The following is a 21572-nucleotide window of genomic DNA, read 5'->3' as shown; positions in this document are numbered from 1 at the left end:
AGCAGAGCGGGTCAAAGCAACCCGAAAAGGGGGCGCAGGAAAATGGCCCCATCCGTAGACGACTCGAGCAATAGAACTACGAGAATCCCACCGAGACCGGACACGACTACCCAAAATAACACGATGATAGAACGAAAGCCGAAAAGGAAGAGGCACAGTTTAACTCACGTTTAGTGCCTCCTGGAAGTATGACAGATATTAACCAAAATGACCACTATTTCAGAATTAGGAAACGCCAGATTAGTCAGCCATCGCCATGACCATCTTTGACCTCTCTTTTCCTATTTTGACAATTGATACACGTGTCAAATTGAGTAGTATTTAGTTGTGAGATAGAGGTAGAGATTTAGGAATTCAGACCCTCATGCACTAATATCTTTGGCCATAGAATTACTAGTGTATCCCGAATACAATAGATGTTGACAGCAGATGTATCAGACAGGGTACTATACTCCTCGGGGGAATGTTGTCCAGTCCACGACTCCACTGTAGCAATTAAGGTAGAGTAAAAGTGGGTCGACCATTTTGCTCCGAGCCAGTTGGATGCTTGGATTTAGTCAATGGTTACTTGGGTGCCTGGGGGATCATGCAGCTCCGATTCTGGCACCCAGGCTAGTTGCTTAGGTGGGCACCTGTCCAAATATCTCCGATTGCAACTTACAACATCATGGTAGAGACAATGGGTATGTGACTAAAGAGGATATTGCGGACCTTGGCATGATTATTGCGTAGTTTAGTACCCTGTTGCAAGTGAAGTGTGTGAGATACATAGCTTTCAGCTTGCTTTGTTGTTGTTTTCTCAAGTGTGGTGTCGTGTAGAGTGGTCGCTATGAGTATATCGGAGCTTCAAGTAATGAACTAGTCAATGCTCTGCAAGGAAGTATTTAATTTTTATATTCCTATAAGAAACCAGCACTGAGAAGAACTCGGATACTATAACTCGGCTTATGATGCTCAGGATGATTCATATGTATGGATTCGGACTGGGTATATTCTTTGCCTGAAGCGGGCCTCTACCTGTAATGGATATCTAATGTATCTAATGCAGTTATATACAATCAAAAAAAAAAAGAGCAAAATAGATAAAATAGATAAAATGGAAGAAAAAAGTAACAAATAGAAGCAACAGGAAAGGGAAAGGAACATTAAACAGCTTCCTGTCCCTGGAGATCCCACTTGAGCCGAGCAACACCTCCCATACCGACCAACCACACCTCGCGATAATCATTAGCATCCGACCAGATGAAGTTGTTAACGCTGAAGTTGGTCTGGACACGCATGATCATATCGCCGTACTGATCCATCACGCTCAATCCGTTACCCGACGCCGTGACGACGTATCCATTGCGCGCGACCTTGAGTCCGTCTGGGACAGAGCCAATGACATCATAATGGATAGGCCTCTTGTTAATGATAGCACGGCCATCATCGACGAGATCAAACTTGTAGATCGCGCGTGTGCCGGTAATGTTGTACAGGATTCCTGCTCCGCCGACACTGGGGACTTCAGGGGCGATTGGTGCTGAGAGACCCGCGGCAGCCGTATCGGTGATGTAAATGTGCTTACGGTCGGGGCTGAGTGCAATTCCATTGGGCGAGTGCATCTCATCGTTGACAATGACTGTGGATCCTGTGGCAGGATCGAATCGGTATGTGCCTGACTTGAGTTGAGGAGGGATGTCGGCGAGGCCGAGCCACCAGGAGTAGTAGGGGACGGTGAACCAGACGAACCCAGTCTCCGGGTCAACGATGATATCATCGCAATCCGTGAAGGTCAGACCGTAGTAGTTGTCTAGGAGCGTTGTGGACTTGTTGGTGGCCGGGTCCAAGGTGACAATTCCGGGTCTTTGCTCCTGACCGGGAACGGAGGCGTTGCTCCCGGCCACGGAGAAGTAGACTTTGTTCTTATGGTAGAATCCACCGTTAGGGATGTAGATGGGCGGGTCTGCGACAAACTCCGACAGAGTCGGAGGATCTTGGTTGAGATCGATGACATGTTGTGGGAGGTTTGTGGAGAGTTGGGAGAAGTAGATTCGGTTCAAGCCGGGAACGAAGACAGGAGACTCGTGCATGTGGTTCGGGCTCACGGAGAAGACGAACTCCACGCTGGGAGATTTTCCCAGGACTTCAGCTGCACGGGCTTCATCGAAGACAATGAAGTCGGCTGTTGATACCTGTTTCCATGAGGCATCTCCGGGCACTTCTGTGTCTCCGTACATAGAGATCTCTCGGCCGTTGGGGCACTCGCGGTAGAAGGGGTATGGGAGATTAGCGGCATGCTTGTCCAGGCAGATAGCGCCCTCTGCGATACAGGGGCGGGCTATTGGGTTTTCCGGAGCTGAGCTTCCGGACGGCGTGGGTTGGAGTGTCGTGGTTTGACGTGGAAGTATAGAGGCATTGGCCAGAGTGATGGCTAAGGTCAGAGATAAGGCCCGATACATGATGGTGAGGAGTGATCACAGTAGAAGGCTTGAGAGTTGGTTCCGATGAAGATGCTGTCTTTTCTGGGGGGAGGGGATGGTTGGATCTTCATATTTATAATGCCTAGAAGCTCTCTTCGAACGGATATCCTTGGATATTGGTATCGGTATAGATGTAAAGGTCTCGGAGTTGGATGGACGAAGACCCACTACCAATGTCCAGGAGTTCCCATGCTGTCGGGATACGTCCATCTCCTAGCCTTCACCTCGGGGGGGCTTTGTCAATCCTTTAGTTCAAGGGGGCCAAAGCAGTAGGGCTTGGCGGATCCCGTGCGGTTGGGTGAATGACACTTGTCGTGCGACTAAGTAGACTTTAATAGGAGCATATGTATACTAAAGCCAATTAGAGATACAGAAAGGTATCATTAAAGGCGTCAAATATGACAGCCATGTATGTCCTGCGTACTCTAGCCCACGCTCCACAGGGCGGGTTTGCTGTACATGAACCTGTCTATGCATTGTGGTCTGAGGCAGCAACTCCACGATTCATTTTGATTTTGTAGATTCCCCATTGGCTCGGAGGAGAATGGTCTGTGGATCGCTGGAATCCAGAAACCAATTACTACACGTGCAATCTCACTCCGAATGTACCTTATCGTCGGGGTTATGATGCAGGGACGGACCGATATGGTAGTTTCTAACCAAGACCTATAAACGCATAAGGCCCAGGCTTTACCTTCCAGTGGCTCACGTGGGTGATTTGGAATAGAGAATAATTTCGGCTAAACTGAGAAGCTCAGGAAAGATTTAGTGAGAGGACACCTATCCTATACCCCCTGTATGCCTTTTTTGCACACCTCCAAGGCCATACGATTATTCACACAACACCCCAAAGCCCCAGTCAACAGCCCCAACCTAAGCAGAGCATTGCTTCTGAGACCCATAATAGTAGAAGTAATCCTCATTGATCTTGATCGACTCCCCGTGCCAAGTCTTGCCCTGATCAGAAGACTTCCAAGGTCCAATTCCACCGGCAGGTGCAGATCTCAAATGGACAGCTTAATCAAGGCAGTTTATTTGGTTCTCTTTCTATTCTACTAAAAAGTCGGAAGTCTGTGAAAATGAAGGTCTCTGATATGACTATTTGGCAAATTGAGACCTACGAGAAGAGAGTTCTGATGAAGTGTCTGGCATTTACCTAATGTGTGTTGAATAGTTCTCGATTGCCATTAGTGGGTTAAGGTCTAAGAATTTAGTTCCCATATTTTACCTCATCCGATGGTATACTTGATACAGGAATGATATATGTCCGATCAGGAAGTGCTACCGGTTGCGTCAGGGGAAAAGGTAAGAGGACGAAAGGAGAAACAGAGAAATATATACTTCTAATGTCCTGATGAACTTTCTCCGCAGAGTTGGCTAGATTATTATATGAATCTAGGATTAATATTCTTGTTTCTAGACCCGTAGATTCTTACCCTGTTCTACATATGTTGCGGAGACGTGAATGAATCAGGTTAATGACTGTCATTCCAACTGCTGAACTAAGCAGACTATATCCCTTCGATGTTCCAATGTTGCCTTCACTATTTTTCGTCAAGATAGGTCATATGTCTCGAAACGTCCATTGCCTGCGGATTCATAATTCTCTAAACCCTAATCTGATCATGTAAACTGTTTGACAGACTGGAGAACATATTATTTGAATACATCCAGAAGCTCATAAAAGATACAATAGATAGGTTATTATCATTAAGGAGGGTCTATATCACCCTGTCTTTTTTTGATGGCTTTTTCTTGTGAACTCTGTTTGCTCTCCGTGATGTATCAAATCGTGATGTGACGCGTCGCCATTTTATCATCGTGAATAAAGATCTGGTCGTTACATGAAGTGCCCCCCAATGAACTGTTGTCTTGTATTATGGAACAAACGTTCCAAGGATGGAGTTCACGGCCTTATGGAAATGATTTTATATATGCAGCTTTGGTCCCATAAACACCGACTAATTAAAGCCGTAGAGTGTCGAACAATTTCACGATGGGCGAGTATATACCTGAGCCACCTGGGCTCCTTTATAAGGTCCATAAAAAACAAATGCTGGCAGTGAAATCCAAGAGGAGATAACCAATGGGTGGACGCATCTGATGCAGGTCTTCGGGCACCTGCGGGCTGTCAGCCCCCCAGGTGTGGACGAGCCAATTACCCAGCCTGGAGAAGGCTCTGGCACCTCCAAGGCATCGGCATACCCGGACCAGCACGGCCTATCCTACAGGTAATCGAGGAGGCCTACTCCATATTTGATCACTGGATGCGATTGAATCATCTGCTCCTCTTCAGCTTCATCCCATCCAGCGCGTTACAACTAAGCTGGCTTATACACGTGCTCGTTTCCGCATTCAACACCCATGTAAGATCAGATCGAACAGCTTCCAGTCCCCGCGGGATCGAAATTGAGTTGAGTTTATGCTGGCTTCCAGGTTACATCTTCCGCCTACGGCTAGAGGTATCTTCGTGTCTGGTGGTTCGTTGACGTCCATCATTGTCGCTCGCAACGCAATCCTCGCACCGAACGATTATCCTCGGGCGTTGATATATATAGGGGATCAGGTGCATAATTGTTTGCTCAAAGCTGCTAGGATGCCTGGCTTTCAGCAATGTTAGATTCGGAAGGTGCCGTCAGATGACTCATGTCGCATGAGAGTAAGGGCCCTTCGGAAACAAATACAAGACGGCAAGGCGAAGGGACTATTTCCATTTCTGATCGTCGGGACCTTCGGGTGCACCGGGAGTGGAGCGATTGACCCGCGCAAGGAACTGTCCGATATCACCAAGGAGGAGAACCTCTGGTTATATGTCGATGGGGCATATGGAGCGTCAGCTGCACTATCTCACTCCCGACACCAGACTGCCTCAGAGCTGGGCTATGCCGACAGTGTTGCGTGGGATGAACATGAATGGCTGTTGCAGACCTACGGATGCGGCATGCTATTCGACCGCGGTAAACCCAACTTGTTCTCTGGCCTTCATATGGATTCCCACTTTATCAAATAGGACGAGGGATAAGGCCGAATTCTGGGGCCTTGGGCTGGAGCTGACTCGGCCTGCGCGAACAATGAGCTTATGGTTTACTCTCCGAGTTTTGGGTACGGAGCGAACTAGAAAGATGACTGACCATAGGATAAACCTTGTGGAACCATTGCAAAGACAACTGGAGGTATTACCCGACTGGGAGATATTGACGCTTGCAAGTTTGGCAATCTTGAACTTTCGCTACGAGCCCGTCGGTCGGAGCGACGAGAAGGTGGATCTGGTCAACTTGGAACTTTCTCGGAGGTTTATTGAAAGGAACATAGCAGCAATTATGACTGTAGAAATCCGCAGAGTTGCATTACGTGTTCGTTGCAGAAACACTCGGTTGCGGGTTGAAGACATGGTAAATCTCATCCGTACTTTGACTTAGAGATCTGTGTGCATTGATGCTGATATTGATGTGGAGTAGATCCGGATATCATTTTATTAGGATGTAGAAACAAAGCTATCCATGTCTTGTGCGTGGAATGCAACTACCATGACTATGATACCGTTCATGCACCATTCGAGCGTACTAGTCATACTCTATAGAATATGCAGATAGTACCAGATGCCACAGTCGATATGCCTAATTGGGACATACAGCTGACAGGCAACAGTCTTGTCATCTTATGAGCAAGGCAGCGAGAGAGGCTTGCCCATAGCCATTGTAGAATGAGTAATTTGTCCTTGTTCTTGCTCTCGCTCTCTTTGTATGATACTTCTTGTAAGGGAGGATTTATCCGGTAGCCTAAAGCCCATAGCAGGGTAAATACCGTATAACCAAGATCTATGGCTGGGTTTGGGAATCTGAAAACTAGGATATTAGGGTTGGAGTGGCGATATTGCAATGACGTTGATCTCCCAACGAACAGGGAAAGTTTAACCAACTTCAGACGACGTTACTACACTACATAACGGAGACGTAAGAGCAGATCATTTCCACAAGACTATTTAAGTATTAGATTGTTGCGTCCATTGAATTCAAAATTAAGGCCATCTTTAAACATAACAGAAAATATGGGAATCCGCAATTCGTATACAGACCTACTCATTATCGGGGCAGGGCCAGCCGGCCTCATGGCCGCGTGCTGGGCCTCCCAGTACCCAATCAAAACACGGATCATCGATAAAAAGAGTGAACGAACACGTGCTGGACATGCTGATGGTATTAACAGTCGAACCATGGAGATATTCGACAGTTTTGGCATCGCCGATCTTATTATGCGGCAGGCTGTGTGTATAGTGGAGGCGTCATATTGGGTAGGCTTCCATTGTGTCCATGGTAGTTCCCGAATAGCCACCTGAAGTGCTCACATTGACCAGGGCCCGGATGGAAAGTCCGGAGATATCCACCGAATCAAGAGACAACGATCGCAGCCACAGAAGCTTTCTCGCTTCGAGCAGATGTTGCTGAACCAGGGTGGCATTGAACAGATCCTCATTGATTATCTTAAGGCTAAAGGACGTGTACATGTGGAGAGAAATCGGAAGGCCGATGGACTAGACCCAGATGGGTGCTGTGAATCCGAGTGTCATGATGAGTTTCCTGTTCGTGTTCGCATAGTGTCCGTCAAAGATGAAGGTAAGAATGAGCTAGATTGTCTGTCGGATGATAATACAGAGGTGGTCCACGCACGATACGTTATCGCATGCGACGGGGCACGTAGCTGGACTCAGAAGCAGCTACAGATCCCCTTTGATGTGTGGAAAACGGAGTCAACATGGGGCGTGATGGACATTGTTCCGATTACAGATTTTCGTACGCATAGTCCTGATCACTCACCCAGGTAAATTGCTAACATAGCTATAGCCGACATCCGGCACGCGTCTGCCATTCGGTCAAGCGATGGCGGAAGCATCATGGTGGTACCTAGGGAGAATGGCTTAGTCCGATTCTACCTGCACATAAATGGTGGCGAAGGATTGAACCAAGATGCAGAGAAGGAATCGGAAAACTCCTTGAATACTCTAATACAGACTGCACAGAAGACATTGAAGCCGTACAGGCTGACGTGCAAGTACTGTGACTGGTGGTCTATGTATCCGGTAAATGTGACCTGAGACCAATGGCTAGAGATCGGTATCCTGACATTCAAGCAGATAGGGCGACGACTGATCAAACAATATCAGAGCGGCCGGTAAGTGCAGAGGTAGCTATTTATTCAATTGCCGGGCTTTAACCATCTTCTGCAGCATATTCTTCGCAGGTGACGCTGCCCACACGCATTCTCCAAAGGGTGGACAAGGCATGAACATTTCCATGCAGGATACATACAATCTAGTATGGAAGCTCGCTGAAGTTATTATGGGAGCGCTGGATCCCGCTATTCTGGAGACCTACCACTCCGAGCGGCGCCCGCAGGCCGAGGAGCTCATGAGATTCGATACGCGCCTAGTCTATGCTTACGAGGAAGGAAGTATGCAAGATGACAGCAAAGTCGACGTAGAGAGCGTCCGCAGCCAGTACGCTGGATTTATGGCGGGTGTGGCAGTGACGTATCCTCCTAGCATCCTTGTTGGAGAATGCCAAAGCGATAAAAGTCTAGCCTGGAATATCCAGGTCGGAAAACGGTTGCCATCATATTTGGTGGTGGGCCAAGCAGACGGCTGTCCGATTCATATAGCAGAGAAGCTGAGAAGCAATGGGTCCTGGAGGCTACTTGTCTTTTCCGGAGATCTACACTGCGTTAGCGGTTTAAATCGGCTGTCGTTCTTCGCGAATGAATTCAGTGACCGATTCCATGAAATCATTAAGCGGTCAAACAAAGACTGCCATCTCTTTGAAACCTTGTTGATCCATTCAAGCTCAAGAGCCTCCATTAATCTGTTAGACCTTCCAGACGTGTTTCACCAATTCGACGATGACCTCGGATGGGACTATTCAAAGGTCTTTGCTGATGATCCCTCCTACGATGGGAATTCAGGAGAGATATATGAACACTACGGCATTGACAAGCAAAAAGGATGTCTAGTTGTTTGTCGACCAGATCAACACGTGGGCTGGGTTGGAGACATAGAAGATGTGGAGGGTCTGGAAAGATACTTCTCGCGGTTTTTGCTTAGAAAGACCAAGCCACAAGTATGACATGTAAACGATAGAACACTAGAAGCTATGAAAGCAAACAAGTATGACGTAAAGCTCCATTTATCTGATGCACTCTTCGGACAAATCTATCATTAGTGACTTGAGTGTATATATCAGAAGGCAAGGCAACTCACCCCCGCTTCAATTCCAGGGGGCATAATCTTACTCAAAGTAGATTAACAGGATTAAATAGAGTACAACTGTGTGAATTTAGAATAGAATCTCTGGTTTTATTTTTCCATACAAGAGCAAAAGTTAGTACTCTGCAAACTAGAATTTATACTCTATATTATAGTATAGATAGTTATGTATTGTAGTGTAGTAGAGCTATAGAAGCTTAGTATATTTATTAATTATGCAGAAAATATAATCGTTTTTCTCTATGCCAAGGTATGATAAAGTGGCCTATAGTTACTCTATACATTCCCTTGAGATTAATAAAAGTTACCAAAAAAGTTCCATTGAACATCACGCTCCAGATTCATGCGGAGCCCGCCAGGAGACATAACATATTTGAAACCAGAATTTTTGCTGATTTGTACTCCCCCTTAGGCCTGATACAGCTCCACAGCGTGGAGAACACACGTAAGCCAACTAGTAGATTAACAACTACTCTGATGGTCAAGTCATTTGTGTGGGGTAAAACTATGTTCTAAAACTGCGAGCTACAATTATAACTGAAATAGCTGGAATGATGAGGTCAGTGCAGAATGATAGGTGAGGTGAAGATATAACAACCCCCGAACAATATTTAACCGGAGAGCATCCAGCTACTGATTCAACCCATTTAGGACGCAAATTACAGAGTGCTTTTTACTTTTCACCTTGCGACGGTATGTGTACTACCGTTCAGTCTAGCCTCTGAGGTGCTGGGCCTTCGGGCTATCTATTCCGACGAATGTTATGTTCGCCTTCCTATGGATATCTGCTTTGGGAATGGTACGCACTGTGCTCAATGCTTAGTTGATAGTTTGTTTATGTTGACCGTTCGTAGTTAGCTGTGGAGGCCTTATGATGCCAGTAATGGCAAAGTTCGGTGTATGCGTAACAGCATTCACTTCAAGAACGCCAATGGACATTCATGTCTATATTGCAGATCCGAATGCCCTTGACGGTATATTCAATCAATTGAATGATTTCCGGCGACTGCCGTGGGTGCAATATGTTGAATCTGTTGTGTAGCTTGCATCTCACCCTGAGAATGCTAACTGTGGCCAAGAGATGCTGGAGGTCTATGGCCCATGTATCTCAACTGCCAGTGGGAGGGACTGGCTGCGCCACAGGAATGTACTTGCCGCCCCGTTTAACGGCAGTATTATGTTGTTTGTATGGGAAGAGGGAATCCGGCAAACACGTCAGATGCCAGCCCCATGGACCAGTGAAGCTCCCGGTCGTCGACCAGATATCAGCAGAGATACGCGAATAGTGGCGTTGAATGTGCTGGGCTGCCACGGGATTCCGACATTCATATAAGTTCCATACAGAGGAGGAATCGAGTAGAGAAGTGGAAAACATAGAAAACTATTGCACCGCATTGAAGACTGTTACGGATAACTATGTTCTGATCATGGTTATGTCACTGCTTCTACTTTCTCTCCCTTTCGGACCAACTCTTGGCGACACAGTGCACAAGCGTCACTGGCTTCCAATAATCATATGGTCACTATGCTTGAGGAAGAAATCGCTGCCTTTCGTGAAGGGAGCTCTGGTTTATGACAGGTTCTATTCGCACGATGGAAGTCGCACAGAAGGGTGAGTTAAGCGGGACTGGTGGCTCGTCCTTTTATCGTAAGGGCCTCTCTGAGGAGGAAATCATCGGAAATATCTGGACCATCAACTTTGCGGGCCATGATACCACTGCCAATACGCTGGCATTCGTTCTTCTCCTCTTGGCAACGTATCAGGATGTCCAGTAATGGGTCACGGAAGAGCTACAGGAGATCATGCTTGCAGAGGGTACAATGGAGTACACTACCCTGTTCTCTCAGCTGAACCGATGCAGGGCTGTAATTGTATGGCTCGTCGCCCACATAGGACAACTGACTTTGCGCCCATACCTAGCATAGCTAGAAACCGTTCGCCTTTCGCACCCATCACATCGCTCTCCAAGACTACCATGGAAGAACCGCAAACTCTCAAGGTGGGAGAAAGGTCAATAGTCATACCACCGAATGTGGCCGTTTTGTCTAGCATCTTAGCCCTGCAGACCCATCCTAAATACTAGGAGGATCCAATGATATAGAAGCCATCTCTCTGGGTATCCAAGACCGGCACAAGTGCTATGGATAAGAGAATTGCGAGGCCTCAGAAGAGCGTCTTTATGCCCTGGTCTGCCGTCCCCCAGAACTGCCCTGGCCTCAAAATCTCCCAGGTGAAATTCGTAGCAGCTATCGCATCGATACTATGTGACCATCGACTCAGCATCATCGAAGAACCTGGGGGAAACTTTCAAACAAGCCCAGGACCGCGTGTTGAGGACTGAATGATGTCAGTATTCGGCTACTGCTCCGGATAAGGGACACAAATCAAGTTAAGGCGGTTTGCAACAGCGTTCGAATTTCCCCTGGTTTTAACATATCTTTGAAAGTCACCGATGTCTGGAAGTCCCCCAGCCCGCAAGCATCTAGTTGTGACGAGTGCTTCTAGCCCGTTTGTTAAAAGGACCAAGATTTGTTGTTCCTTGTATATATAAACAATTTTAATTTCGCCTTTATTCAATCTCAATGCTAGTTCTTCACTACCGTCTGCTTGAAAAGCCAAACCAAATAGACCCTTTAGCAAGGAACAGGCAAAGCCCCATAGAGAGCGGGCGCATCGAAGAGTCCCAGCTCCGCATTTCGACGACGTGTAAGCCCATTGACGACCTGGCCGTTCGCCTTGTTCCACTGCGGTAACTCCGAGTGTGCAACGGTCGCCACGTCCTCGCCCTTATTCATGCGAGCGACGAGGTCGGATTTTCGCATGTTGCCGTTGCCGATGTTGTATGTCCAGGATACCAGGGCGGCGTACTGGTTGTCATTCAAAGTGACTGGGTCGGCAAGAGCGTTGGTGAGGGCGTCTTGGTAGGACTGGATACTCTTAAGCATGGCAAAACGCTGCAAAGGTCTGGTAGTAGCTACTTACAACCAAGTCGCCAGCTAGTAGACTACTAGCGTCTGCCTCAGACAAGGGCTTGGGGTAGGTCACCTCAGAGCAGGTCGCATCGCTGCAGAGATGACCGTACCCAATGGTTGGATTGCCAAAGCCATCGTCGTATACGTTAGGTTGGAAAGACTCGAAGCTCTTGATCAGGTTGAGGCCGTTCTGGTTGACCGGAGGACCCTTGCAGGCGAGAGCCAGGGCAGGTAGGATGACCGTGAGAAGCTTAAACGAGGAAGTCATTTTGAAGTAGTACATCGGAGCGCTCCTTTCTCGTGAAGACAATTCCTTGTTGATCTTTGGGCACATCAGCGTTCTTATAGCATTTCCATAGTGGGGACATCTTTGTTTATCGGTACAGAGATTGGTCAACGAAGCTCGAAATACGAAGTGCCGTGAAGATCGATATTTCTCAAATACGAGATCTTCATGACCCTTAAAGCAAGTGAGAAGGCAATCTTGCGATGGGCTTGGTGGTCAACTGGCGCAATGATTTTCTCATGACCAATATGGGCCCTTGAATTGCTCCTAATAATTGGGTCGACATGATAGATTCATTCTTTACCTCCGATCTCCCCGACCAGAGTTCGCACTATCCGTCGATCTTCGTTGAGTTTGTCCCTTTTCTGGCCATCTCAAATACGAGGTCGAGGTCTCAGACACAAGCCCCTTCAACGAACCAGATCGCTCAAGGTTCTTTGACCACATTATATGCTATTCATAGAAGATCCGTAAAATTCCCGGTTGGAGGTGTCAAGACCAGTCAGGATGGCGTCATTAAAGTGTGGTTCTTTTAACAATCTTCCTATGACAGCCAGCGCTTTGAATCGTCCATACAAGGCTTGCCAGGTTCAAGCCACTGGCCCTTGAGACGTGTTTCTACTATCGATTCACTGCCGGTAAATGTGTGCACACCATGCGCTGACTGACTAACAGCTACAGTCAATAGACATGCACCAGCTCCTGAGACCATGCCTCGCTGTAGTCTCAGACCTGTCATCAAACGGATCCCTATGATATCCTCGTTGGCTGAGAGCAACCCAATAACATTTTCCAGTATAGAGGTCCGAGAGGCCACTGCTTACAAAGGAAAGGTGAAAGATTTCCTTTCTAATAAAGAACTTCGTTGATGGACAAGGTCAAAGCTATTCCCATGATTGGCCACGTTGGACGTTGAACAGTGAATAAGAGAATAACGTACTTTACCACCTGCCGCCCGATTTCCCAACACCAACACCACGTTGAAAATGAGGCTTTAGAGCCACATACAATTTGAACTATCCAGAGATCTTTTAAAGTAATATAATTGAACTCCTAAAACGCCTATATACCAGGTTTTTTTGAGTCCCGAAAGCGCTGTGGTAGGCGGGTTTGCCTTCCTCGACGATTTATGGTGGGAGGGGCCTCATCAACAACTTCAGGCGCTGGGGTAGTAATAACTTCTTGATTCTTTGATTTTGAGGTTGCTGGGGGGGGTTCTTCTTGCTTATTCTGGCTGCTTTGAAGTTATTTTGAAGCTGTATAGATGCTTCCTTAGCCAGGCACTCTTCCTCTTTTGAGGCCTTAGCAAGCTGTACTTGTAGAGTCTCTTTCTGGTTAAGCTACTGAACCTGATGGACCTTGCTTGGAAAGTAAAAGATCGCACCACCACTTTTAGAGGCCTCGATTTCAAACTGTAGGGATCTATTCCGCTGGCTACTTCTTTTTATTCTTAAATATCTTTCTAAGACCTGTATTCTCCATTTTATGCAGGATATTTTTTATAGAGAGATGGTATATAGTCCGGCTTAACTTCTTGGTATTTTCATCTTTAATATTGGTAAAGATCTCTCTAATAAGCCGCTTGACCTTTCTCCAATCTTCTGTACGTAAGACAGATCTAGAAGAGCCACTAGAAGAGGGCCATTAGTTCTCTATCTTCTTAAAACAGGTCAATACAATCTCAGGATCAAAGGGCCATAAGCGAACTGATCTCTATATACTTTTAATATTTCTTATAGATAAGGCTTTCTTCTATATAGGCTAAAATAGCCTAAAGTAGTCCTGCTTTATAATAGAGCTTAGGCCCTTATATTCTTGCAGATAAGTCTCTAAACTATTGCTAGAAGCGGTTGTAAGTGATCTAAAAATACTGACGTCTAGTGATTGCAAGAAATGGGTAGAATAAGATGGATAAGTAGCCACAAGAATTCTATTGGCTTTATAACAATTTAAGAACTTTATGGTGATATGTGAACTGTGGCTATCTAAAATTAGAAGACTCCAATATCTGTCTACTTTGGCCTTAAGTCTCCCGGTCAAATACCAGCTTCAACCATGTAAATCTGAGATCATCGTTGGTCCAACCTGTCGTAGATTGAATACTGCTTCGGCCTGATGGCCGTACAGGATACCCTGACCCAGGTGCATGGACAATCGGCCACCGATGAGGAACATCAGGCCATCAACGGTTTGGTTTTCAATGGGAAATCTGAACCCTTTACGTACAGAGCCTTCAGCTATAAATTGGCGAATCGTTAGTAGTAGTAGGAGATCAAGAACCAGTCTCCTGTCTGAATAGTATCTACTGCCTGCCTTTGATCTTTCTCTCTCTCTCTTAGCCTACGTACCCTTACCTAGTTGACAGGTCTTCTACCCTGAATAGTAGATATCCTTGACACAACCAGTCGTAGAGAAGGCAAAGGAATATTGGTATTCTGTAGAATTAAAGTCCTGCAGCCAGATATCTTAAAGTTTCCAGACAATACTTGATGTATTAAACCAGGAGATAAAGTAGTTTAATCTGTATATATACAAGTAATTAAAGTAATCTATTTCTGATTACTATTCTAAATATATTGAGTATTGCTTTCTTAATTATATTAATACCTGGAAAAGATTCTCTTAGTCTTAGAAAGTATACTAATAAGAAATCCTTTCTTATTTATATTATATATACTCTACTGCTCTATCTTATATTCTTTTATCTTCTGGTCTAGATATTTAAAGTATAAAGTGTACTTGAATATTGAATTAGCCTGCTTGCATGTAGAATTAATATCAGTTATATAGTAAAAGATAAATTTTTCTGATATCTCTTATAGAAGCGGCCTGGCCACTGATTACCAGACTTAGTTTCAGTACTTTTCTTAGCGAAATTTTTCAATATCTTATATATACAGTAAAGACCTCTTTCTGATTGCTTATTTAGGTAATCCAGAAGCTTTCTAGCCTGTCAGCTATTAAGCAATCACTGCCTTTTATATTATTACTTCTTTAGCTGCTGAACTCCGCGGTGATGCCTTAAGAGAGTTGTTCAGTCAACTCTAGATCAATGTGCAATTTCAGTATAGGCAAAAGATTCTCCTAGGTTCAAGGAGTCGATTGCTTCTATTGCTGCTTTCAGAGAATCCATATTAAATGAGTTATGGAGGTTTAAAAATCTACGATTGTTTAGCGTTTGAGATATTTTGGGCGACAGGTGGTAAAGTACGTAAGGAAACCACGGGCGACACGTCATGACTTCACGGCACAGGACACCCCTATTTAAACCACTCATGTCCCACTTGTTGCTTCTTCCGTTCCTCAACCATCATCTCCCTAACTCCGTACTCTATTTACATTCTCAAGCCATACAACTCGTCGCCAGAAAAGACACCATCATGTCCAGCTCCGGCAAAGGTTACTCATACACCGGCTCTGGCACCAACAACCAGGTATACAGCTCTCCATCTTGATATCAGATTTATCTGCTGATCGAGGCTTTCTGAACTGCAGGGAAACCATTACTGCTCGCGCGACTATGGAACTGGATCCGACTCTAACGGGTCTGGCCGTGGTGATGCCTACCACTATTCGAACAGGTCAGTTTGTTTACATGGCGATGAGTCTCCAGCTAACAGATCTTAGCAACGGATCCTACTACTACTCCAATTCCAATGGTAGTACCTACTACAATGATGGAAATGGTGGTTCGACCTATACTCCTTCTGGTGGTAAGAAGTGAATGAAAGTGTATCACCGTCAACGTATTCTCCCTGGTAGAGCTTAGACTTTTAGCCATGAGTCGATGAGTCGGACTGTCCCTGTAGTTTTGACATTAACCTCTATGGATGCTACTGCATTGATTAGGAGCTCATACAGTACACTTACTGAGATTGTTTCCCTATTCCTCTCTATGAGCTTAGTAGTCTCGTATGTAACTACTAGTCGTCCTTGCTTGCACTTTATTCCGCCAGGAATGTTGCACGAGTGTTACGATATTAGTCAGAGAGCTACTTAGTACGACATATACCTAAACCGATCATCGCCCCAACCTATGTTGCTTACTGGCACATGCAATACTCTTTTAGTCCTTCCATGCTGCTCAACCCACAGACTATCGCGTATATGGAAGCTTGGTGTGCCAAGACTTCATCCCATTTTGTTTTCGCGTGAGGACAGTGGTGGTCATTTTGCGCTCGGATGCATCGCCAATGCAGTTCCGTTAGGCCTGGTGCTAAGACGTTGTACAGGGTATATCGGTCTAATAAGAGAAGATTGGTGGCTCCCCGCCGAGCTCTTGGTGGCACTTTTAGTTCATATGATTCTAGGGCGCAATCCATCTAGGGAAAGGGCTTTACGAGGCTTGCGATTTGACTTCGGCCTACTGTGAGTATATGACGGGGATCAGTAGCTCGTGGGTGCTTATGAAAAAGTGCAAAGTCTACGATTTATGAATTGTTGTGAAATCTCAGGGGAAATAGGGCGCAGAGAGCTATCGTATCGGCTACAGGCTCATCAGGTGCCTAATTGGGAGGTAGATGTCATCGGTGGGAACACCAGGAATCAACATATCTCAACCAATTGAGCCTATTTAAAGGCTCAGGAGCTGAATGGCTTCAGCTAGTATCCCCGCACGCCAAACCGACTGCGGGATACAGTGTTTCCATAACATGAATCAAATGGACTAAGAGGTATTCAATGGACCATCAGGTACCGGAATTCATGTCTGGAAATCAGAAATCACCGCAGCCGCAAACAAATCATTGGACGGTTTCTTTTCATTTCTTCATGCAAATGTATGATGCGTGGCTGGTATGCAGCCCCTTGCATTGGTGGAATACCTGCAACAATCACGCCCAATTGTACAGAATACGCCTCCCTTGATTTTCTGATGGATTACTGCGCTAGAGACTGATGAGGTACATTAATCCTTCATCGAAAAAAGTGTCGACTACAATATAGCTTCCTTCATGCCTCCAGAATTTATCGAGTGGATATGATTATAACCCAAATTGTTGCGGTGTTGCCATACATCCTCGCCACATTTGGCGTACCTTTGGCTGGCGCGATCAGGCTGGGGAATCCACCAGATCTCCCAATTCCGCTGCAGCAGTGTTTGAATGATACCGGAGCCACCATAGTCTACCCCGACAATCCAGAATATGGTGCATTATCGAGCCCTCAAAACGGGAACTATCAGCCGCATCCAGAGGTCATTGTCATACCAGCATCCTCAGAGGAGGTAGCAGCGAGTGTGCGCTGCGTGGCCGCTGAGGAGGGTAGGGTCAAGCTCAGTCCTCGTGGAGGAGGTCATAGCTATGCTGCGTACAGTTTCTCAGGACAGGTGGTGATCGATTCCAGCCAGATGAGAGGAATCAGTTTCGACGGCGAAAGACAAGAAGTTGAGGTTCAATTTGGCCAGGCGTTGGGTCCATTGGCTGTTGCTATGGGGGAAAGGGGATACGCTCTACCGCACGGTACCTACCCTGGGGTGGGGATCGCCGGACACTCATTAGGTGGTGGTTGGGGTTATACCTCGCGTAAATGGGGATGGCTTGTTGATCGCAGTAAGTGCGCAACAATATGACTATGAATTATCTGTAGCATGGGGTTGCGTGGGACAAAGGGTCTGACTCGCGACTTTAGTTGTCTCGATGGAGTTTGTTGACATCGGAGGGAATATAAAGCAGCTCAATTCCAGCTCGACTGGAGTAGATGCAGAATTATGGTGGGCATTACGAGGATCTGGAGCTAATAATTTTGGTATTGTGACTTCATTCACATATGTGATGGAGCCAGCTCCGACCGCAGTCGTGAACTATAGGATAGCTTTTGCTTCAGAATCAGACTGTGCACAAGTCCTACTGGGGGGTCCAGGAGCTCGGAAGTATCGCTGCTGATCGCCCCCACGGCCTCCCGGTTGAGTTGGGTGGAGAGGTTATCATAAGAGGCCGGGGTCCTAACGGCACGAGCGCCTGTACATTTACTGGCCAGTACCTGGGAAAGCGCTCCGCATTCCTACATGTTCTCAATAAGCTCTTGGATAATCTAGCACATCGCGGAGTAAAGCCACTCGGCTCAGCGTCCTATATAAACGAGTTCGATGATTGGATCACAGCCCTTGCGGACCACATGGGGTCACTGAATGAATCGAGTCCTCCTAATTCCTATTATGCCCAATCGTTGGTAGATAACGGAACTCCCAAATATACATCAGGCCATGCAGAGCGCATTATTGATGCGGTTCAGGCAGCAAGGCAGGTCGAGGGTACAGATAATCATGTGTCCTTTGACCTGAACGGTCCGGGCTCAAGAACCAATTTCCAGCCTACTACCGGTGATGCATCGTTTATTCATCGTGAGAGCCTGTTCCTTGTCCAAGTATTTTCCTCCAAATTTCCGGGGTTCAACAGCACCAATGCTCGGGGTAAGGCATTGGGCAAGATTACCAATATCACCGCTACTATCAAGCGGGCCGACCGAGGACGCCAATGGCATGCCTACCAGAATTATGTCGACCCTTACGCAGAGGATTTTGGAAGAGCTTACTATGGTCGAAATCTAGAGCGCTTAAAGAGTCTCACGTCCATTGCAGATCCTGACCTAATTTTCGATTTCCCGCAAGGGCTGAGCCATGCGTGATAACAAGGCAATAATGAATTAGTCGTCCAGTACTGTGAGTACATATACCTGGGAGTTTGTATAGGGTATCTAGTATTTTCGTTGACGGTCTACCAGCCAGCTTTATACAGAAATCCTTCACTGAGGTTTGGACTTCAATTTTGAATATTTGGATCTCTATACAATTATAATATATCTACAAAGAATGAAAGTTGAATATGTTAGCCAACCGTCCATGTAGAACATTAGCTTTCGTACCAAGATAGTATCAATTTCATTTTGACCGCATGCTACATGTAGACTGAAATAACCATTATACGCAGATACCCCCATGCTCTTGGACGGTGCCTTGCTTTCTAATGTCATGCTCAAGAATAATACCACCGTGCTCTACATTTCTGACATGATACAGACATTCGATGGTAGCTATAGTCGGAAGAGACTTAATACAATATCAAACCCTGCTTATGTGATAGATATTTATCCGAAAGCTGTCGGACCTTGGCGCTGGTGACTAAATGGGAAGAATTCAGAGAGACCGGAAGCATGATTTTTATATGTCGGTGGATAGCAGATTTGCCACTTATAGCAAGACATATAGTATCCCGATATCCGATGACAACTCCCGCAGTCTGAGGCGAAGTATAAGCACCAATTATGTATTGGATAGCTCCCTTTCGCTCTAATCCATACAGTCTCAGATGGTTATCGATTCTAATTGTTGATTTGCGGCCCCATTTCTCAGCTACGGCTAGATTTTACACCATGCGCCTGCAACTGCCAACCATTACCACGGCTGGTTAAGCACCCAGCTACGTAAGGATTCTGACACCGACTCAATCGAAATTGATCAGTATGCTTCCCTTTTGCGCAGCAGCAATGTAATGCATTTCCATGTGACTTATCCAATGTTTTGTAGGAGTCCTGGTTGGTGTGTGGCCGTCAGGCTTCCAGATCACAGCCAAGGATGTCTCGCATAATATATAGCCAATAATGTACTCCCGGTATGTTCATATTGATGACTAAACTGGACAGGGTATTTGAAAACCATGGTATGCTAGATTTTAACTTACAGGGTGTAGGTTTGGCTTTGGAATTAGATTTTGGCGAAGTCGCGCGTTTCTGATACAGTACTGAGTAGGTATCAGCCAAATGAAAGTGGAAGGTGTAGGACAGATGATATTTATAAGTGAATATAAGTAAATATAGATCACATCATCTGGACAGAGAGTAAACTGGAATAACAATAACTGAGGCGTCAGATCTTTGAATTGATCACTAAACAAGAGATGGTTACAGACATATTTAAGGGCGAAGCGCCGATCCAATGTAGGTCAAGAGGTTGAACAAGTGGAATAATGGGGAAGCCAGACTGCTGATCGGAGAATGATGTCTGTATAAAGGGCTAGACAATGTATACTCTGTCACATAGTTTCGTACAACATGGATAGCTTGTATGGGATTATTCAGTAACATATTCAAGAGGAGCAATCCGATGTAATATTCATTAGTGAATAGACCTGGCCAGACATCTATTTATGGCTTTAGCCTAAAGCTCCTATAACTGCACTCCGAATATCTTTTCAGCTACTTTTGCGATTACACAGTGAATGGTCGTACCATTAATCCACGCATGGTTACCTCACAACATGGCTGCCCAGCTTCATCTTCCCCTGTAGCCTTCTGGATATCGGTTCTGTAGAAGGCTACTATAGCATGACGGGATCAGGCATAGGAAGGAATCATCACAGCGGGCTCCATTAAAGTCTTCGATTATTTGATTCACGATTATTATGTGGACCAACTTTATGACAACAGGTAAGCAAGGGGGACAAGCAGGAGAAGGGCGGATGTCCAGCGTTCTATTAACTCCTCTCCTTACGATGTCTTCCAAATCCTGCTCATTAGTCGGCCAAGACCGGTGACTTGATATGCAAAAAAATGCCTTAGATTGACTTTTGGTCATTCATATCGGCGAAATGTCAGGTCAAAGATAACGTATTTGGCAAGATCCACGATTAGCTTCACATCTGGTTCGTAGGCGTTACTATCCAGAAACCTGGCCTAGGTAATGTGGAACCCAGTGTCTTCACCACTACCATGGATTCTCACCCATGAAATGATCCAAGATCTTATCTATCAATCGCATATATCACGCTCTTAACCAGTCATTTGAGTTGGGGCGATACATATGGATAGCGTATCTCCTCGGATGCCTAGGTCAAACGGAAGGCTGTGCCAACAGGGAAGGCTACTGGCCCTTTATGGTTGATGCTGAGCAGATTGTCTCATATTCTAAGTCAACAAATGGCTATCTGTACTCCTTACTTCACCCAGTAACTGCATTTGACTTTTAGCGCCTATACCTTAACATTTGAAATCACATGAACAAAAGGTATAGCAGGTACATGAAATCCACACTTGACAGGACAATACGGACTATACTTCTATGTGAAAGACAAGATTTCCAAGCGAAAGGTTCGAGAAAAGCTTCCTACCTGGGGAGTAGCCTTAGCTCATCAGAACCCTGATGTAGTATCAAGAACCTCATTGTCTCCCTTGCTCCCACCAAACCGATTAATACAACATGCTAAGCCTCGATTGGTCTCGATCTTAATCATCGCATGAAACAGAAGGTAGCCCTGAAACACACCGAATCTTATCTTCCATTTCTACTGCACTGCCTTTCTGTGGGGGTTCGGGGAACCCTGCCAAGCATCGTTTCCGAGAGCGTTGGATCCACACGATGGCTTGGCTGGTGTGATAACAAGCCTCGCAAGGCAGACATATTCTCGAGATGCGCCTTAGCCAGGATGTCTTGACATAACCACTTTTTTTCTTTAGCCAGTTCCCCTTCTTTGGTCCCAGGACGAGAGTTCAGGTATCTTTAGTAGAGGGGCTTAGACGTAGAGGTCATGATAGTAATCTAAATTAGCGTGACTCCCATTCTATCTGTTTAGAAGGAAGATCTAGCGAATTTTAGAATTGAAAA

General features: G+C 45.8%; 7 protein-coding genes across 7 annotated transcripts; 5 read left to right on the top strand and 2 right to left on the bottom strand.

Moving 5' to 3' along the window:
• Nucleotides 1–1145: 1145 nt before the first annotated feature.
• BDW43DRAFT_320987 (SMP-30/gluconolactonase/LRE family protein) lies at nucleotides 1146–2441 on the bottom strand (the record flags this gene model as incomplete). Its single annotated transcript, XM_032049225.1, has 1 exon — nucleotides 1146–2441. One exon carries the CDS (start codon nucleotides 2439–2441, stop codon nucleotides 1146–1148), a length of 1296 nt encoding a protein of 431 aa, XP_031897783.1.
• A 2124-nt stretch (nucleotides 2442–4565) lies between these two features.
• On the top strand, nucleotides 4566–6059 carry BDW43DRAFT_320985 (pyridoxal phosphate-dependent decarboxylase family protein; the record flags this gene model as incomplete). Its single annotated transcript, XM_032049224.1, has 5 exons — nucleotides 4566–4605; nucleotides 4656–4828; nucleotides 4882–5028; nucleotides 5083–5432; nucleotides 5473–6059. 5 exons carry the CDS (start codon nucleotides 4566–4568, stop codon nucleotides 5879–5881), a joined length of 1119 nt encoding a protein of 372 aa, XP_031897782.1. The 3' UTR covers nucleotides 5882–6059.
• Nucleotides 6060–6510: 451 nt separating this feature from the next.
• Nucleotides 6511–8578, top strand: BDW43DRAFT_320984 (FAD binding domain-containing protein; the record flags this gene model as incomplete). Its single annotated transcript, XM_032049223.1, has 6 exons — nucleotides 6511–6753; nucleotides 6817–7075; nucleotides 7115–7252; nucleotides 7304–7539; nucleotides 7594–7631; nucleotides 7687–8578. The coding sequence occupies 6 exons, from the start codon at nucleotides 6511–6513 to the stop codon at nucleotides 8576–8578; spliced, it is 1806 nt and encodes a 601-aa protein (XP_031897781.1).
• Nucleotides 8579–10311: 1733 nt separating this feature from the next.
• BDW43DRAFT_313513 (uncharacterized protein) lies at nucleotides 10312–11060 on the top strand (the record flags this gene model as incomplete). Its single annotated transcript, XM_032047629.1, has 3 exons — nucleotides 10312–10490; nucleotides 10640–10718; nucleotides 10821–11060. The coding sequence occupies 3 exons, from the start codon at nucleotides 10312–10314 to the stop codon at nucleotides 11058–11060; spliced, it is 498 nt and encodes a 165-aa protein (XP_031897780.1).
• Nucleotides 11061–11352: 292 nt separating this feature from the next.
• BDW43DRAFT_313512 (lysozyme) lies at nucleotides 11353–11959 on the bottom strand (the record flags this gene model as incomplete). Its single annotated transcript, XM_032047628.1, has 2 exons — nucleotides 11353–11646; nucleotides 11702–11959. The coding sequence occupies 2 exons, from the start codon at nucleotides 11957–11959 to the stop codon at nucleotides 11353–11355; spliced, it is 552 nt and encodes a 183-aa protein (XP_031897779.1).
• Nucleotides 11960–15357: 3398 nt separating this feature from the next.
• On the top strand, nucleotides 15358–15701 carry BDW43DRAFT_313511 (uncharacterized protein; the record flags this gene model as incomplete). The annotated part of the gene is made up of 3 exons (XM_032047627.1): nucleotides 15358–15411; nucleotides 15473–15558; nucleotides 15605–15701. 3 exons carry the CDS (start codon nucleotides 15358–15360, stop codon nucleotides 15699–15701), a joined length of 237 nt encoding a protein of 78 aa, XP_031897778.1.
• Nucleotides 15702–16925: 1224 nt separating this feature from the next.
• BDW43DRAFT_320982 (uncharacterized protein) lies at nucleotides 16926–18601 on the top strand (the record flags this gene model as incomplete). Its single annotated transcript, XM_032049222.1, has 3 exons — nucleotides 16926–17526; nucleotides 17606–17772; nucleotides 17819–18601. Exons 1-3 carry the CDS (start codon nucleotides 16956–16958, stop codon nucleotides 18599–18601), a joined length of 1521 nt encoding a protein of 506 aa, XP_031897777.1. The 5' UTR covers nucleotides 16926–16955.
• Between the last annotated feature and the right edge of the window lie 2971 nt (nucleotides 18602–21572).

The sequence above is a fragment of the Aspergillus alliaceus genome (genome assembly GCF_009176365.1).
Source record: "Aspergillus alliaceus strain CBS 536.65 unplaced genomic scaffold BDW43scaffold_38, whole genome shotgun sequence".
Classification (NCBI taxonomy): domain Eukaryota; kingdom Fungi; phylum Ascomycota; class Eurotiomycetes; order Eurotiales; family Aspergillaceae; genus Aspergillus; species Aspergillus alliaceus.
This window is presented reverse-complemented; position numbering and strand designations above follow the sequence as displayed.